The sequence below is a fragment of the Hyaena hyaena genome, unplaced genomic scaffold (assembly GCF_003009895.1).
Source record: "Hyaena hyaena isolate Hyena2069 unplaced genomic scaffold, ASM300989v1 scaffold_12, whole genome shotgun sequence".
NCBI classification, from domain to species: Eukaryota; Metazoa; Chordata; class Mammalia; order Carnivora; family Hyaenidae; genus Hyaena; species Hyaena hyaena.
In genome coordinates this window covers 5,494,071-5,513,827 of record NW_024080644.1, presented here as the reverse complement: position 1 = coordinate 5,513,827, position 19,757 = coordinate 5,494,071, and the positions used below count along the sequence as shown (strand labels likewise).

The 19,757-nt window shown below is 38.2% G+C and overlaps 1 protein-coding gene across 1 annotated transcript in view; it reads left to right on the top strand.

Moving 5' to 3' along the window:
* The window catches only part of PRRG1 (proline rich and Gla domain 1), a 139,592-nt gene that overhangs the window by 43,265 nt on the left and 76,570 nt on the right, over positions 1 to 19,757 (top strand). The window contains exon 2 of the mRNA XM_039256063.1: positions 8,450 to 8,500. Coding sequence (XP_039111994.1) covers positions 8,491 to 8,500 — 10 coding nt within the window. The 5' untranslated portion in view covers positions 8,450 to 8,490. The remainder of the gene's footprint in view (positions 1 to 8,449; positions 8,501 to 19,757) is intronic.

Here is a 19,757-nt window from a genome sequence, read left to right as displayed (position 1 = left end):
CGACTCAGCCACCCACGTGCCCCAGTGTGAGCACTTTTGATGTGAATATGTTGATAAGTTAGAGACAACAATCCAGGGGTGCCCCTATATACTAATTATGTGAACATGAGTGAATCAATTTGTCTGAAATTTAGTTTTATCGCTTATCAGTAGATCTTATTGTACCTGCCTCATAAGGTTGTTGCAAGCACTGATATGATGACGTATGTGAAGCTGCCTTATTGTTGTAGATATAAAACATGTACTAGTTGAGTATTATTTGAAGTGGAGAAGACACAGAGGGGAAGCGCTGAGAAATCTAGTTAGAATAAACTCCTCTCTTACAGCAGAGCGCTTTAGGCAGCTGACCAGAGCTGGGGCTTTAAGAGACACTGTGAGGAAAGAGGACGACCCTTAGGCCCTCTTAGCCTTAAAAATAGGAAGGAGCTTAGGGGCTTAGGGAAGAGTAGGAGACTAGGGCTGGGAAAAGCCTTCAGTAGGATGGCTAGAACTTAATGTAATGCTGTATCTGAGTACAGTGGAGGACAGTGAAGTGATTGACCTACCTACCCAGTCATGAGAGAGACACGTGGCTGAAAAGTAAAGCCAGCTTTGAAGTGTTTTCTCTACAAATTAAAATGTAGCTTACAGTGTTTTCAATACTAATAAAGAGCTGGACATAATCGAATCTCAGAGGTTTGCTGGAAGAAGAATCACTACTAGGATCAGGAGTTTCCAGACTGATTGTCACTGGAAGCCTGGGAAAAGAGAGGCAAGTGCACGTAAAGGACCTAAAAAATAAGAAGGGAAGGCCTTAAAGAACTGATGGTACATGTTTCATAATACATGCAGCTGAAGCTAAAACCTTAAAATCAGATTTTATTCTTAAAAATTCAGCTCCTAAAATATACATTATTTTATCCTGTCTTAAGTAGTAATAGTGATACTTAGTATATTGAACCAGATTGATAGACTAGAAAATGAACCACCAGAACTAGATTCAACCAAGACATTTTGGGAAAAGAAAATTGTTATCATTCTCATAGGTCCTGCTTAATGTGCATTTATTGTTATCAAGAACTGTTGTGTTATCATTTAATGCTCTTACCAAGCCTATGAAATTAGGGTTACCGTTAAATACCCCATTATGGATGAAAAAACTGACGTTATTTAAAGAGGTGAAATAACTTGCCCAAGGTCATATAGTTGGTAATTGACAGGACAGACCTCAAACCCCTGGTATGTGTGGTGGCAAAGCCCATACACTCTGATCTGTTGGTGGAACTCATATCAGGATGTGTCTATTGAGAGGCCGTGGTACTAGGAATCAGCTTTGTGCCAGCCTGCCTTCCATATATGAGAAATCCACACAGAGAAGAAATCCTTAAACTGTAGCCTGTGGAATCTTTCTTGAATATGCTAGAGGAGAGTATCATCTATAAAATTCTCTTACTGGATTGTAAGTTCCAGAAAAGCAGAGAATTTGTCTCTTTTCTTTGCCATGGTTTCTCTAAAGCAAAGTTTCTTATCCTTGACATTTTTGACATCATGGACTGAATAAATCTTTGATGTAGGAGGGCTGTTCTGTGCATTGTAGGATATTTAGCAGTATCCCTTGGCCTCAGCCCACTAGATGCTAGTAGCACTCTTCCCCAGTTTTGACAAACAAAAATATATCTAGATATTGCCAAATGTCCTTTGGTGAGAAAATTGCCCCTAGTTGAGAACAGCTGTCCTAAAGAATAGAGCTGTGCCTGGCAAGTAAGACACTCAGTAAATATTTTGTAATTGACAACAGAAATAAACATGGTTTTACAAAGTATACTGCTTGTGATATGCAAAATAACTGGAGGAAACCCCGAAAAAGTTTGACAATTTTAATAGTCACACATTTTCTATGCATCAGGAAAAAAACCCCATCGAACCCATGCTTTCATATACTATTTTGCAGGACAGGGCTAAAGTGGATACTGAAGTTAAAAAACAAAACAAAACAAAACATGAAGTTAAGTAAGCATAGATGAAAAATGCATTTAGCAAAAATCATGAAATTGATTAAGGTGGTATATAAATGACTGTAATTTGAAGCAGTGATCTATACTGAGGGAAACTTAAACAAACATAATGTGTCCTGAATATACTTGGTATCACAACTTCCCCCTAAGTCTGGTTTGTGTAGGCCACAAGAACCCTCATTGTGTAGTGCCCTACACAAACTAGACAAGATATAGAAGACAAATTGCTTACCCTCTGAGAATTGGACAGTCTGAGAGATACTGTAAGGTATGCACATCCCTATTAGATAGCACCTAAGTTTCATATTGTATGAGACTTGAGAGGAAAAGGAGGTAATGAGGAAAGGCTTCACTGATATTGAAGGATGAATGGAATTTTAGTAGGTGTAGATAATGCAGAGGAAAAGAGCAGAGGCATAGAGTTTAAAGCATATTTAAAGGACGAGTGGAGGCCAATTTGGCTGGAGCGTGGTATAACTATTAAGAAAGGTGGAACCTGGTTATAGAGTGTTTAATGCCAGGCTGGGTAAATCCATGGAACAGTGATTTTTATTTTTTAAAGTTTGCTAACAGCTCCTCTGTTGTTGTTCGTGTGTGTGAGTGAGTGTGTGTGTGTGTGTGTGTGTGTGTGTGTAATTAATGTTTATTTTTTAATTTAATTTTAATTTTTTTAATGTTTATTTATTAGACAGAGACAGAGCATGAATGGGGGAGGGTCAGAGAGAGAGGAAGACACAGAATCCGAAGCAGGCTCCCAGCTCCAAGCTATCAGCTCAGAGCCCGATGCAGGGCTCGAACCCACAAACTGTGAGATCATGACCTGAGCTGAAGTTGGACGCTTAACCAACTGAGCCACCCAAGCGCCCCGATGTTTGTTTATGTTTGAGAGAGAGAGAGAAAGAACAGGAGAATGAGTGGGGAAGGAGCAGAGAGAGAGGGAGGCACAGAATCTGAAGCAGGCTCCAGGCTCTGAGCTGTCAGCACAGAGCCAGATGCGGGGCTCGAACTCACAGATCACGGATCATGACCTGAGCCAAAGTCAGATGCTTAACTGACTGAGCCACCCAGGTGCCCCAGTGTGGTGTATTTTTTTTTTTAAGTGTGTTGCCATTACTATTGAAGTAATAGTTAGTTTAGGATGGGCACCTGAGAATCAAGATTGACAAATACTCCTACTCAGAAAGTCAGAAAGGTATAAAAACTAGAACATACAAACACACACACACACACACACAGCTGAAAAAAGAGAACAGTGCAATAGGGGATCAGAGCAGTAATCGCAGGCTAAACCCTGGCATCAGAAGAAGCATGGTGGTAACCTGCAACTGGGGGAGTTCAGGGTTTGAGAGTAATGTGGACAGTAGGCCTTGAACCTCATATCTCTGTGAGGAAGTTTTCTTTAAAACAAGATTCTTTTTAAAATTTTTTTTTAATGTTTTATTTATTTCTAGGAGAGAGAGAGAGAGACAGCGTGAGCAGGGGAGGGTCAGAGAGAGAGGGAGTCACAGACTGAAATAGGCTCCAGGCTCTGAGCTGGCAGTCAGCACAGAGCCTGACGCGGGGCTCGAACCCACGAACCGCAAGATCATGACCTAAGCGAAAGTCGGACGCTTAACCGACTAAGCCACCCAGGCGCCCCTCTTTAAAACAAGATTCTGATCTTTGGAAGTTTACTATTGGAATACTAGGTGAGGCAGCTGACAGGTAATCCTCCTTAGTTTCATCTAAGTTTTCATCTTCTTGTGGAAAAGAGCTGCTTCCGATACCTGTTCCCTCCACCATGTTCATCTCTGGAGAGGCAAGTCCTCTTTGAAAAAAATCCTGGCCCATGCCTTGCAACCTTTTCCTTTGTGGGTCCTCTGACACAAATGCAAGTGGCTTGATTCTTTTCAAAAAGGCTTTATTAAATATTAAGGAAGAAAGAAGAAATAAAATACAAGAAGTCTTTTTTTTTTTTTAAACTTTTTTTTTTTTCATTTATTTCTAGGAGAGAGAGAGAGACAGCGTGAGCAGGGGAGGGTCAGAGAGAGAGGGAGACACAGGCTTTGAGCTGACAGCACAGAGCCCGACGCGGGGCTTGAACCCATGAACTGCGAGATCATGACCTAAGCAAAAGTCGGACGCTTAACCGACTAAGCCACCCAGGCGCCCCTATTTCTTTTTCTTGCTTGATGCTCTGGCTAGGTCTTCAGTACTGTGTTGGGTAGGAGTGGCGAATGTGGGCATCCTTGTCTTGTTCTTGATCTTAGAAGAATAGTATTCAATCTTTCATAATTGAGTATGACGTTAGCTTTGAGCTTCTCTAATATGGCCTTTGTTATGTTGAGGTATGTTCCTTTTATATCCAATTCAGTGAGAGGTTTTTTTAATTATTATTATCATGAATAGATGTTGAATGTTATCAAATGCTTTTTCTGTGTCTATTGAGATGATTATGTTTTTTATCCTTCTCTTTTATTTTGGAAGAGTTTGACCAGGATTAGAGTTTTTTCTTTAAATGTTTGGTAGAATTCATCAGGGAAACCACCTAGTCCAGGACTTCGTCATTGGGAAGTTTTTGATTACTTATTCTATCTCCTTACTCATTATTAGTCTGTTCAGATTTTCTGTTTCTTTATGATTTAGACTTGGTGGGTTATATGTTTCTCGTGTATCAAATTTTTTCTGGGTTGTCCAATTTTTGTTATATAATTGTTCATGGTAGTCTTATCATTCATATTTGTGATATTTCTTGTAATGTGTCCTCTTTCTGATTTTATTTCTTCTTGGTCAAGTTAAAGATTTGTCCATTTTGTTCATCTTTTTAATGAACCAACTTTTATTTTGTTAATCTTTTCTATTTTATTCCTATCCTATATTTTATTTATTTCTGCTCTAATTTAGTATTTATTTCTTCTAACTGTGGGCTTCGTTTATTCTTGTTTTACTATTCCTTGAGGTGCAAAGTTAGATTGTCTTTTTGAGATTTTTTTTTCCTTGAAACTTCATCACTATAAACTTCCCTCTTAGAACTGCTTTTACTGCATCGCACTGGTTTTCTTATGTTGTGTTTCTATATTTTTACATTTCAAGATTTTGTTTTAATTTGCCCTTTGCTTTCTTTTTTGGTCCATTGGTTGGACAGGAGTGTGTTGTTTAATTCCCATGTATTTGAGAAGTTTCCAACTGTGGTTATACAAGATAGTTGATATAGTTTCTGTCTTCTTGAATTTGTTGAGACTTGTGGCCTACCATGTGATCTATCATAGAAAACATTCCATGTGTACTTGAGAAGAATGTGTATTCTACTGTTGGATGGAATGTTCTGTTTATGTCTGTTTGGTCCATTTGGTCTATAGTGTTTAAATCTGCTCTTTCCTGATTGATTCTCTGTATGGTCTATCCATCATTGATAGTTGGTATTTAAGTCCGCAACTATTATTGTATTGCTATTTCTCCTTCTAGTTGTGTTAGCATTTGTTTTATGTATTTATGTGCTCCCATGTTGGGTGAATAAATATTTATAATTGTTATATCTTTTTAATGAGTTGACTCTGTTTTCATTATATAATGACCTTCGTTCTTGTAACCATTTTTAGCTTAAAGGCTATCTTGTCTGATACAAGTAGAACTATGCCTACTTTCTTTTGGTTATCATTTCCTTGAAATATCTATCCCTTCATTTTATATGTGTCCTTAAAGTTCAAGTGAGTGTTTAGTAGACCATGTGTCTTTGGGATCCTGTTTTTGATCCATTCAGCCATTCTGGGGTTTTTTTGGCTGGGAGGGTGGGGGGTTAATCCATTTACTTTTAAAGTAATTATTGATGGGTAAGCACATACTAATGCCATTTTGTTTTATTGAATTCTGCAGTCATAATTTTTTTGCTCTATGATTTTGATTTTGATGATTTCTCTTTGTTGCACTTCTCATTTTGTTCATAGCACTGTTTTCCTAATTTAGTTGTCTCTTATAGTTTACTGGTGTTCTTTAAGATCATTCTGAATTCTTTTTCAGACAATCCATAGATCTCCATTTTATTAGGGTCAATTATTAGTTTCTTTTGGTGATGTCATATTTACCTATTTCTTCATGATTTTTGGTTCTCTGCATTGGTATCTCTGCATTTGTTTAAGCAGTCTCTGTTTTCAGACTTTACAGGTTCTCTTTAGCAGGGAAGCCTCTGTGGGAAGACAGGACTAGCTATTGGGGTCTCTTGTTCAATGAGGCCATTGCCCATGCTCTGAGGTTGGGATGCTCCTGGCTGGGCTCCATGTTCAAGCAGGATCACTGGGCAACTATCTTCTTGTTTGGATGGGGCTATTAATTGTGCTCCGCAGTCAGATGGGGCCACTAGCTGGGCTCTGCGATGTCCCAGGCTGTGTTCCATGGCAGTATGGTGCCACTGTTTGAACTCCTTGATTGGACAGGGGTACAGGCTGGCCTCTGCAATCACCCCTGGTTGTATGGGGTCTCAGATAGTGCTCTACAACCATATGGTGCCACTGGCTGAACTCGTGTGTTTATATGGGGCTTGCAGTTCGTGCCCTAGAGTTGAGTGAGGCTGCATCCTTGTCTTTATGATCATGTAAGCCATTGGCTGTGCTCATCTGGTAGGCAAGATCATTGACTAGGCTTCCTTGTCCCTTGAGACCACAGGATATGCTCCTTGATTGGGTAGGGTTAGCAGCTTGGTTTCCTGTCTTGTTAAGGCCACAGGCTGTGTTCAACAATTAGGCAAGGCGAGTAGTCTAGGCTCCTCTGCTTATCAGGGTTTTAGGCTAAGCTTCTCAACTGGATGGGATTGTAGGCTAGGCTGTGTCTCACAGTATAATAGGCTGTGCCCCCCTGTTTCCCAGGCCATTGTTTAGGATCCTTGGTTATGTGGGGTCGGAGGCTATGGTGAACAGTTAGGCATGGCTGCCGGTTTGATTCCCTGATGGAGCAGAGCTATAGGATGAGCTCTGTGGCTGCTCTTGTTCCCTGGCTGGGTTTCCTGGATGGGTGGAGCTCGAGGTTATGCTCAGTGCTAAGGCAGGGATGGGAATTTGCTTCCTTTCTTGGGCAAGGTGGTAGAACAGGCCCCCCTACCAGTATGGCCCACTGACTGGGATCCACATCAGGCAAAACTGCCAACCAAGTTCCGTAAGCAAGCCAGAGGGGGCCACTGGTTCAGCTCTGTGGAAGGCCAGAGCTTCTGGTTGGGATCTCTGTTTAGGAGTGCTGCTGTAAGCAGGAAAGCCATCAGCCAAGACCTGAGCAGTATTTGCTGTAAGTACCACCCCCTTCTCCATCTCTGTTTTTCACCAGTAGTCAAGCCCTGTAGATTCTTCCAGTGATTCCTGTGAGGCAAGACATGAGTGGGCTTCTTGGGAAGTATCCCATGTGCTAGGGAAGCTAGATGTCTGCCCCTGGGTCTCTTTTCCCAATGTAGAAACCATAGGCCCTGGTGGGGGACTCTCATAGTGGCACTGTGCTACTGTAGGGGAAGGGCAGTGGTGTCAGAGTGTGTCTAGTCCTCTTACCCTTCTAATGTGGAATTTTCACAGTGATGTTTTTTCTATGGATAGTTGACCGTTAGTCTTTTTGTGAGGGGCACTATAGTTGGTAATGACCTATATGGCCGTCTTGATGGTATCATTTTCCTCTATATGCTTAACTTCAAGTAGATATACATTTCTTAATGGGACAGATAGGTTATGTCATAATTTTGTCTCTCTGGTGCTTAGCTGCATGTTGGGAATGTGAACAATAAATGTGTGGTAGTTCTGTGATTGAGCCCTGTAAGAAAATGAAGCATTAAGGTATGAATTTGCTTTTATGTATACATTTTCATCTTTTAAAAACAGAATTGCTATTCCTCCATGCATACCTGTGTTTGGATTATGTGTGTGTGTGTTTTTTTTTTTTCCCTTCAAAATCTCTGTTGTCAGTAATTCACTGTTACTGATTCATACTCTTTATTGGTAAGAGGGCTGCTTTGCCTCAGGGATAATTTAATTAGGGTACTGCTGTTTGACACCATTCAAAAAAATGTTAAACCCTGAAGGATACTGGATCTATGACAGAATGACACTGAAGAGAAGCCAGGGATAGGCAAACTAATAACATCCTAGCTTGGCTATTATAATTGGGCTTTTGGCGTTTTTGTCCAACATTTTTTGTTTATATCACTGCCTTCCTAAGAAAGGAGCCTGTGACCAATTTGATGACTTTTATCTGGCAAGGGCAGAAACTAACGGAAGATAAATAAGGACATAGTAAGTTGATAACAGAGTCCATGCCTTCAGAATGCTGTGTTTCTCTAAAGTTAGATATCTATTTGTGATGAAGAAAACATTTGTGTAAGGGGGCAAGATTGGAATGCACTAAAATGAAATGTTCATGTTGACCACATTAGCCTTAATGGAACTTATTCGATATAGTGACTCAGTCTCTGTGAATCTGACTGTGTGTATTTGCTGTTTTTTATACAGGGAATCATCATCCAGGGACCTGCCAGAGACCACAAGAAAACATGGGGAGGAGTAAGTTTCTCTTTGCTTTTAAATAATTTAGACTTTCTCCATACTAATCTATGTATACAGGAAATCAAATTTGCAACTCAGCGTTTTTTTTTTTTTTTTTTGTGGACATCTAAATTGTATTTCTGGTTAGTGTTAGAAAGTTTTTGTCTGAAGCAGGGCTATGCAGAGAAAGACCAACAGACCACATGCTGCTCATTGGCAAGGTGTTTTTTTGTTTTGTTTTGTCTCTGCTCTTTTCTGAACATCTCCCAGTACAGGGAGAGACAGCTCAAACTTGATATATGTATAGACCTGCCCTAATCCCATCTTCTTTACAACTCTTAGGAAAGTTACTCATTTACTTCCATTGGTTCCTAAGCCTTGTTGATAATTACATTAACAACAACAAAAAAATGATTCTGCTATGCAACCAATGACACTATTAAAAAATTCATTGTGAGGTATTCATAAATGGTTTTGATTTCCCCTAAAATGTTAAAGCCTGGTATTAAGAACCATTAGATGAATTCCTTTGATTTGTCCTTTCCCATGAGGCTATTTATGGGCAGTAGACAATGGACAAATTCAAAGTCATTTTATTGTTAATAGTAACCAACCACCAGTGACTTCATAAGTTATCCTAATCAACATAGGCCATAAAATCAGATGAATAAAAGACCTCAGAGGAAGACTAGGTGTTGTGTAGTTTAGTGAGAAGAGTACTGGGCATAGAGTCAGAAGCCTGAAAAAAATTCTACTTCTAGTACTTTGATCTAATCCTAGAGTTCCCCTATATTTGCTTGTCCACCTCAAGTGTGATTCATATATTCTGCACTTCCAGCTTCAGGAAGTTGTGGTTGGCATAATGTAATTATACTTATAAAAGTGTGTTGGGAACTCTAAAGTATAATAGAAGAGAGCAGCTCATTCTTGTCCTTATTGAGTAAGTATATTTTCATTGGTTTTGTCTCCTGATAGTTAAAATGCAGTTTTTTGATCAGATGTTTCTGTAAGCAGCAGGGCTGGGACTAGGGTTGTGCAAGTGACAGAGAGTACCTCCTTATGTTTTGTGCTCTAGGCATTTTGCTTGCCCCATTTTAGTATGGGCCCTGGAAGGTAACCTCGGGGATTATGGATCAGTGATGGAAAATTTCTTCCTGAACCTTGTTGAGTCCGATTTTGCCTGTTTTCTCCAGTAATTTCTTTAGGGATTGATTAGCCCCAGAGATTTAGGTTCTTTCCTAACCGCCACAAAATACACCAATCTCCTGATAGTTTAGAAGTGTTAAAAAAAAAAAAAATAAATTTAGCTTAGAAATATGAAAAAATGAGTACATTTAAAAAGAACTGTTGAAGGTTCTGGGACTAATTCTGATCCTAAATCAGCTGTCAGCAGAAGTTTCCAGAGTAACTCATTGTGGCTTGGTCCTTACCTAATCTCAGGCTTCAGGTGGATTTCGATAATGTTTGGATTGTTGGATTTCATCATGACCACATGAAGAAAGAAGAAAGCTGCACTGAGACAGAGCAACACATTCCTTGTTTCCTCTCTTCCTTTTCAAAATGATCCTCAGGTCATTAGCAAGGAGATCTTTAGGAGCCTACTTGAAAGGTGCTTCAACAAGTATTTATTTAAATAGTCAGACAACTAATAAAAGTTCTTGATAAAGGATAGGGCATGGTACTGTTATCTGCAAAGATGGGCATATTTCCAACCTGGAGATGAGGTAAGGGAAGTGCTCCAAAAAATGCTGCTTTACAAACACATGGAAGCTTATAATAGCAGCATTTGGACTGTTTTTGTTGTCCACTTTAAAAGCATTCTTAACATCCTGAGTCTGGAAGCCTCCATCCTTTACTCTCTAAGCTTTACTTAGCTTGCCTGATTTCACTTGCTAATTGCTGTCACTGTTAGTGGGGGAAAAAAGATGCTACTGTGTGGTAAATTTTTTCTTTCCTGGCAACATACAATGAAGTTTTTACTGGATTTGGCAAAGATTCTGACAAACATAGCTCAATGTGTCATACAAAGGGACAACAGGGGAAAATATCACAAAGACATGGCACTAGCCTCACTAATGAGGAGGCTTGGAAACAAAGAACACAGCTGGAAAACCATACAGTGTAGGTGAAAAATTAAAATTAATATTGAGGTGAATTTCTTTTACTATATTTTGATACTAGATAAAGAAGTTATTTATAAATATGTTAGATGAATCATTGTTTTATGTGACATGAAAAAAATTATAAGCCAAATCTTAAAAATGGTGGTGGGAGGATAAGAGCACACTTTTGTTTTTAACATTTTTACGACCCCACCATCAGTGTCCATTTTTATATTCTTGAAATCCCATTTACTCTCTCTATATCCCATATATATTTAGTATATAAATGGGATACATATAATATATACAGGATTTATTATATATATATAGTAAAATTGGATTTACCCTATATATAGTAAATATGTATATGGGATATATATACTACATATATAATATATAGTTATATTCTATATAATAGTACATGGTATTTAAATATACTTAATATAATATGTTCATAGTATATTTTGTATACAATATAGCATAGTGAATTATATAATATCTACCATATTTAATATATAGTAGGCATACTATATACTAGATATAGTGTATAGTATTTATAGTGTGTATATATATAGTAAATATATATGTTAATAGATAAACATATATGAGTTCTGAGCAAGGGCTTTGTACTTAGGACTTTTTAAAATGTTTATTTATTTTGAAAGCGAGAGAGAGAGTAAAAATGCAAACGGGTGGGGCAGAGAGAGAAGGAGAGAGAAAATCTCATTGACAGTGCAGAGCCCAACATGGGGCTTAATTCCATGAACCATGAGATCATGACTTGAGCCGAAATCAGGAGACAGATCCTTAACTTACTGAGCCATCCAGGCACCCCTGTATTTAGGACTTCTAAGAATATATAATTATTTTGATACTAACAAGTATCTGTGGAACACTAAATAACTCATAGATAGTTCTCGTATGTTATCTTACTTGAGTTGTAAGAGAACCCTGTGGTGTTTATTCATATATTTCTTGCAGCATGGGTGACTGGACAGATGGGTAAAGAGAACTGGCTCACCATTTATGATAACAGCTAAAACATGTGTATCAGATAGTTGAGTGCTTCAAATATCAAAGTCTTTTGAGAAATGGGGGACACAGCCCACAGTATGAGGTGCCTAAAGTCAGAGGCTTAAGACACCACTTACTTGGTGAAAGCCACCCTTCTTGATGGATAGGCTTTTGTCTTTGTGGTTTTTCTTAACAGGAAGAATATAATACATATGGAACACAAGAATAGTATGAGACAAGTGGAGATGCTATTACTAAAAGGAACAGCATGTGTAAATAAAATCATAAGATTTTAGTGGAGAATTAATATTTTCACAAGGGAGAGAATGAATATTTTACAAATGTGTATAATAGGCTCACAAAATACTGTGTACATAATGCTAGAGTATTTATCATTTTCAGATGGAAATTAAAACTTTATTCTACCTTTTCTACCTCCCACCTCCTGAGCAACTGGTGTATTCATGACAAAAATGACAAAAGTCTCAATACTCAACAAAGCAATTTCTTGGGATTTTTCTTGCTAAAAAAACTTGGAGGTTATTGTTTTGTTACAATGTTTGAGTAGAATTTGAATTTTCAAAATGTTTATTTTTGAGAGCGAGAGCGAGCCAGTGAGTGGGGGAGGGGCAGAGAAAGAGAGGGAGACACAGAATCTGAAACAGGCTCCAGGCTCTGAGCTGTCAGCACAGAGCCCGATGCAGGGCTTGAACTCGGGAAGGGCAAGGTTATGACTTAGGCCAAAGTTGGACATTCAACCAACTGAGCCACCCAGGTGCCCTGAATTTGTTTTTTTAAGTTATACCTGCTTTGCATCTGAATTTTTTTTGTCAGAGCGTAGTTCTCTTACTGTATGTTCTAAATGCTCTAGCAGCAGTTCATGGTATTTATTAGCCTAATATATAGTTATTGGTTGATAATTTTACTGTCTTTACCTTAGGAACAGAGCTTCTGGTAGAAATTCATTAGGCTCTCCTAATAGCAAACCTGTTTTACAAAACAGGAATAATATTAAGCCATAAATCTTCAAACGGATTAATCTTGCTTTGTTGTATAGAAAAAAAATATCTGGAATAGCTGAATGATGGCATGCAGAGAGGTCTTATTTGTGGAAAATAATTAAAAATATGAAGATAGCTTAGCATTTTTTGTTTCTCCTCTTTCAGTAGCTTTTACCCAGCCAAGGGTCTATAAAATCTTAATCTGAAAAAGTTCGTCTCCATCTTCATTTTCTATATCTAATGGTAACTTAATGCCTTTGATATTCTAGTATACATGAACATATCTTGTGCTATTAAAAAAAAAAGTGGCAGTGTGCCAGTTATAGTCTTTGTTTTTTATTAAAATGCAGCAGCATAATTTCTTTGGGTCGCCGGATGTGTGCTTGGCTTCTTTTAGCCCAAGAAACCCAAACATGTTCCTCCACTTATCAAGACTTAGTGGAAGAAAAGATGGTTAGAGCTACCAAAGTATCTCTAAGCTCTTTGATTCATTGCTGAACTACTGCTCAGCCAATCCTAAACTTTAACTCTGAGCATACAGCTCTATGTTGTCAAACAGGGAATGAATGTTCAAACTGGCAAGCCTTGTAAAGTGACTGTCTCTTAATGTAGTGTCTAATTTCATTTGACAGCTCCCTGGTTTATAGTTCAAGTCAAGGCACACATTTAAAGACAATTAATTATTTCATTTTCTGGCCTATATTAAATTTCAGAGTCTCTATTACAGTAGCATATTCATGCCTCTGCAGTTTAGATGATGTCACCAATTTATCGTAAGCCTTATCTTCATAATTTTATAAAAGTAATACAGATCTGCTTTGGGTTGACAACAGCCATTATTTTTTCCTGGCAAGTCTTTCCCACTCGGAAAATGAGTTAACTTTTGAAGGGTGGTCAAGTTACTTAAAAAAAAAAAAAACAAGCAAACAACAAAAACATATCATTGTAATGCTTGATGCTTTTTTGTCTTTGATGCCTTTTACCTATTTAACAAGAAAATAACCTTTGCTACATAAGTTAGGCTTGCACTATTGACTTTTTTTTTCATTTGAGGCAAAATTCACATAACATAGAAGAGACCATATTATTTTTTAATTTTTTAAATTTTTTTATTTTTTTAATAGTTTATTGTCAAGTTGGTTTCCATATAACACCCAGTGCTCATCTCCATAAGTGCCCTCCTCCATGCCCATCAACCCCCTTCCCCTCCCCCTGCCCCCATCAGTCTTCAGTTCTCAGCCTTCAAGAATCTCTCATGATTTGCCTCCCTCCGTCTCCCCAACTATTTTCCCCCTTTTCCCCTGCCACGGTCCTCCATTAGGTTCCTCCTAATCCTCCTATACGTGCAAACATATGGTATCTGTCTTTCTCTGCCTGACTTCTTTCTTTTTTTTTTTTTTTTAATATTTTTATTTATTTCTAGGAGAGAGAGACAGCGTGAGCAGGGGAGGGCCAGAGAGAGAGGGAGATACAGACTCTGAAACAGGCTCCAGGCTCTGAGCTGGCAGTCAGCACAGAGCCCGACGCGGGGCTCGAACCCACGAACTGCGAGATCATGACCTAAGCAAAAGTCGGACGCTTAACCGACTAAGCCACCCAGGCGCCCCAATCTCTGCCTGACTTATTTTGCTCGGCATAACACCCTCGAGTTCCATCCCTGTTGCTACACGTGGCCACATTTCATTCCTTCTGATTGCCATGTAGTATTCCATTGTATAGATAAACCACATCTTCTTGATCCATTCGTCAGTTGATGGACAAATCAGAGGACTCTAGATGTTGGCGAGGATGAGGAGAAATGGGCACCCTCCTACACTGTTGGTGGGAGTATAAACTGGTGCAGCCCCTCTGGAAAACAGTGTGGAGGTTCCTCAAAAAATTAACAGTAGAACTCCCCGATGACCCAGCATTAGCACTGCTAGGAATTTACCCAAGGGATACAGGAGTGCTGATGCATAGGGGCACATGTACCCCAATGTTCATAGCAGCACTCTCAACAATAGCCAAATTTTAAAGAGTACAACTCAGTGACATTTAGTACCTTCACAGTGTTATATGACTGTCTAGTTCCAAAACATTTTCATCACCTCCAGTGCAGATCCCAGATCCATTATGCAGTTGCTGTTCCTCCCTCTCCCTTGGCCATGGCAACCTGTAATCTGCTTTCTTTCTCTATGGATTTATCTATTCTGGATATTTCATATGAAGGGAGTAATAAAACCTATTTCCCTTTGTGTCTGGCATTTTTCATTTGTGTTTTGTAGGTTTATCCATGTTGTATTATTATTAGTACCTTATCCTTTTATGGATGAATCATATCGCATTGTATAAATATACCACATTTTGATTATCTTTTCATCAGTTGATGGACATTTGGGCTGTTTCCACCCTTTGGCTGTTGTAAGTAATGCTCTATGAACACTATTGTACAAGTTTTTATTTAAGTATCTGCTTTCAGTTCTTTGAGATGTGTATCTAGGAGTGATTGTCGACATTTTGTTGGTGGGAGATGCTGTCCTGTATATTCTAAGAGGTTTAGCAGCATCACTGGCCTCTCCACACTTAGAGGCCAGTGGTTCTTTCCTCTCCAAGTTTTAACAACCAAAAATGTATCCAAACATTGTTAAATGTTCCCTGGGGGTACAGAATTGCCCTGGGCTGAGAACCACTGGTTTAGATAAAGGAAAGTAAATCTTTAGAGATAAGCCATAATCCACATATTACAGTGTTTTTCATAGAAGTAATTTGAGTCTAAAGGAGAGCATTATATGGTTATAGAAACCAAGGTATAGCCCTGGTTCTGTAATCAAACAGCTGTATTCTTGGGTAAGTCACTTAACCTCTGGACTTCAGTTTTCTTATCAGTAAAGTGAAGGGTTTGAGATGGGTCCGTGGTTTCCTGTGTGATCAGTGAAACCCCAGCTTTTCTAAAGGGGTCCCTGAGGAGCCACCATAAGGGAAAGAAAGAAAACAAAGTACTCCTGGTATGTAGCACCTCCCCTTCTGATAGAGAAAGCAAAAGTTTGCATTCTGCTATCATTTCTGTAGAAAATTCACATATAAACAGTATTAATTTCAACAGTAAAAAGTCCTTTCTGAAGTCTATGTGCTAATTAACGAAGGTGCTAATTTGTCATTGAGACTCCATTTCTTAAATCCATTATGCTTTGCTGTTGTTGGCAAGAGAAAAAGGTAGGTGAATGCAAACTTTGAATGCTGTCTGAGTATACCTCTGAAATGTGGCTTTTTGATTAACTATAGAATGTATTCTGTTAGGACATTTATCCACTCTTGGAGTCTAGATTACAGCCAACTGTCACATAGGTGGTGTTATACTGTATTAACAAGTTGTAAAGCATTCACTGTAACATAGAGTTAGGTATTTAAAACTATATTTCAAGCTAAAACATGGAAAGAGCCTAAGTGTCCATCAACAGATGAATGGATCAAGAAGATGTGGTTTATCTATACCATGGAATACTACATGGCAATGAGAAACAATGAAATCTGGCCATGTGGAGCAACATGGATGGGCCCTGAGGGTGTTATGCTGAGCGAAATAAGTCAGGCAGAGAAGGACATATATCATATGTTTGCACGTATTGGAGGATTAGGAGGAACTTTACTGAGGAACAAGGGGGAGAAGAAGCGGGGAAATGGTGGGGGAAAGGGAGAGAGGCAAACCATGAGAGACTCTTGAATGCTGACAAAAACTGAGGACTGATGGATGCGGGGGTGGGGGATGGGCATGGAGGAGGGCACTTTGGGGATGAGCACTGAGTTATGTGGAAACTAATTTGACAATAAACTATTTGTAAAAAAAAAAAATAAAACTATATTTCATATTTGGTGAGTTCTGTCTACATCTCTTTTGCCCACTAAATGGTTATCAGTTGTAGTTATTCCCATATTCTTCCATATGGGACAGAACTGTAATCAGTGTAGATAGAATCCATAAACTTTAAAAAGAAACTTTTATGGTTGTAAAAAATGTAAACACTAAAACCAATGATATTCTTGCTGATACAATCAAGACACTAGTGATAGGAGAAATACCCATCTTTGGAATTCTTCTGTCTTGACTATTTCACCTGATTTTGTGTTTAATTTTCTGCAAATTAGACCATTTGCTAGTTCTGTATTTGTTTCCTGTGGGTAAGACACAAATCCCTCATCCATAAATATCGTGTGTTAAGAGTATCATACATTTAAATCAGTTCTTAAGATTGTCAATAACTTGATTGCTGGCATCTGCCATTTCATGAAGAATTCTTTAATAAGAAGGAGTTACAAATTATAAAATTCCTTCAAAGAAAACTTGGCCTTTTACCTTTCTTTGTGAGAGAATCTATTTTACCATTTCTCTTTATCTCATTATTCCTTATTAAGCATAAAATCATTGGGGTGCCTGGGTGGCTAAGTCGGTTAAGTGTCCAACTTTGACTCAGGTCATGCTCTCACGGTTCATGAGTTTGAGCCCTGCGTCAGGCTCTGCTGATAGCCTGGAGCCTGCTTCAGATTCTGTGTCTCCCTCTCTCTACCCCTGCCGACCCCCCACTCTGTTACTCTCTTTTAAAAAGTAAATTAAACATTAAAGAGAAAACATAATCATTAGACAAGAGACATCTGAATATATGATGTAAAATTTGGCTTTTAAGAAAACCATATTGATTTAGGAAGACATACTCTGGGGGGAACCGTGTTTATTTTGTTTTTAAAGAATATTGACTTTATAGACATACATTACCTCTGTTTTCTCTTTTGTAAAAATCCATTTCTGGCATTTGCTCCACACTTATTCGCAGAAACCTGCCTGTAACCATCTGGCATTTTGTTGCATATCTCCAGAAGCACAAAGATACATATTTTTTAGTCTTAGGTACAGATTATAACCACCATATTGTCTTAAGAAGCAGCTTCAGGATATTCAAGATACTAATTACAATTATTTCTTTTCTCAAACCCTGAGACTTCCCACTTTGACTAGCTCAGTCCTGTCACTTCAGATTATTTTTTAAATACCTAATTTCTTATATGGGTTTCAGCTCCCTAATTTTTACATGTATTACATATCATTCTAACTAAGCTGTATGTTTGTGACATCTTGATTGGGTACATGAATACTGCCATGCAACAAATTTTGAATTATAAATCTACCTGCTATGAAAAAATTAACTTTTAAGTTCTACAGATAGGTTACAGAGGGAAATACAACTGGGAAATGGTTTATTTTTTTCACCTTATCAAGAAATAGGAAGATGGTCTAAATGCATCTTTTTAGTTGGCATAATTTTGTTTTTTAGTAAGTGAATGTCACTTTGGAATGTGAGAGTTTGTTTTTCTAGGGAAAGTTCTTTCCATCAGTGTTTGATAAGAAATACCATTTAATACCTTTTTCAGCTAGAAAAAACCTTGAAGGCAACCAGCATGCCTGGTTGATTTTCTCTTATTTATTTACTTACTTACTTCTGGTTTGGGAGATTGTGGTCACTTGGCTGTAAATAGTGTATTCATATCTCAAGAGGATTTGGATAAGATACACTATTCCTACTCACCAAAACCTTTCCACTTATAAAACTCTTCAGAGTTACAACTAAAAGGGCCTAAGAAATCATATACAACACATTAGCTTCACTAATTAGGAGAAAGGCCCAGATAAATTAAACAACAAAATTCAGAATCATATAGCCAGTTTAGTGCCGGACCTGGAACAGGAATCTGCATATTCTGACTACAGATTCAGAAACTTTTCACCATATCACACTCCTCTCATTTGCTGCAGTTTCATTGGTATCAGTACACGGCGAAAGTGGTGAATGGATTTTGGCTTCAAAAACATTGTCTAAAAAGGCAATTTTTATGTGACAAGCTCAAATAAGTGGATGGGTTAGCATATTCTGCAGTCTTTTATGACAGTACACGGCGAAAGTGGTGAATGGATTTTGGCTTCAAAAACATTGTCTAAAAAGGCAATTTTTATGTGACAAGCTCAAATAAGTGGATGGGTTAGCATATTCTGCAGTCTTTTATGACAGTACACGGCGAAAGTGGTGAATGGATTTTGGCTTCAAAAACATTGTCTAAAAAGGCAATTTTTATGTGACAAGCTCAAATAAGTGGATGGGTTAGCATATTCTGCAGTCTTTTATGAGAAATTCATAACTAAACAGGATATTACAGATTTATTCAGAAAAGGAAAATAGCTTCCTAGTTAGTTTGTGGACCCATTATAAACTCAGTCGTTGGTGTGCTCACATTTACAGACATGGTCTAGGAACAAACTTTCCATTAGAATAAATCCATTTTGCCGATCTCTGATGCTTATCTTTTTAATAATTGTTAAAAAAAACTTTCTAAAAAGCATTTTTTATGGAACTAGTTCTAAAACAGACCCTGTAATCTACTTCCTTCCTGAACAATATCCTGAACTTCATGTGGTCTTTTCTTGGTAACTTGGATTCATCATTGTAAACATAATGACTGATGCCTACAGCTTTGGCAGTTGTTAGTATGGGGGGTGGTTAGAGCCCACTCTACATAACTCTCAAAGGACCTTCTCTCTTTTCCCTTTCCTTCAGATTAATCAGCTTTCACTTCTTGTTGCTGTCCATATGTCGATCTAGTTCAGCTCAACTCTGCCCCTTCTACCTTTATCTGTAATGTGCAGTGAGGCTTTCAAGTCATCCATAGTCAGGCTCATGGATGAAGGATGAATGATGAATAATTTGATCTGTGATGAGTCTAAAGGAGCTGGGGCTTTGTATAGGTAAAGCATAAGATAAATTATAATGTAAGACCTTAAGGGGTCATCTCTTGTCCCTGAGTTCATGAGACTGGGTTTTTTTTGAGTGTTTTCTGCATAAATGATATATTATTATCAATATCCACAAGGATTATGTAAAATACTGAATAGCTACCTGAACTATCAGATAACCTAAAAATGTATAGAAGATAATTTAAGTATTCAGTATATTCTGTTGTAGCTATTCCTGATTCTCTTAATATATATATGTTGTATATGTAATTATCATTTTGTTAAGTTTGTTTTTGAGAAAGAAACAGTGTGAATAGGGGAGGGGCAGAGAGAGAGGGAGAGAGAAAGAATATCAAGCAGTCTCTATGCTGTCAGCACAGAGCCTGATGTAGGGCTCAAACTCA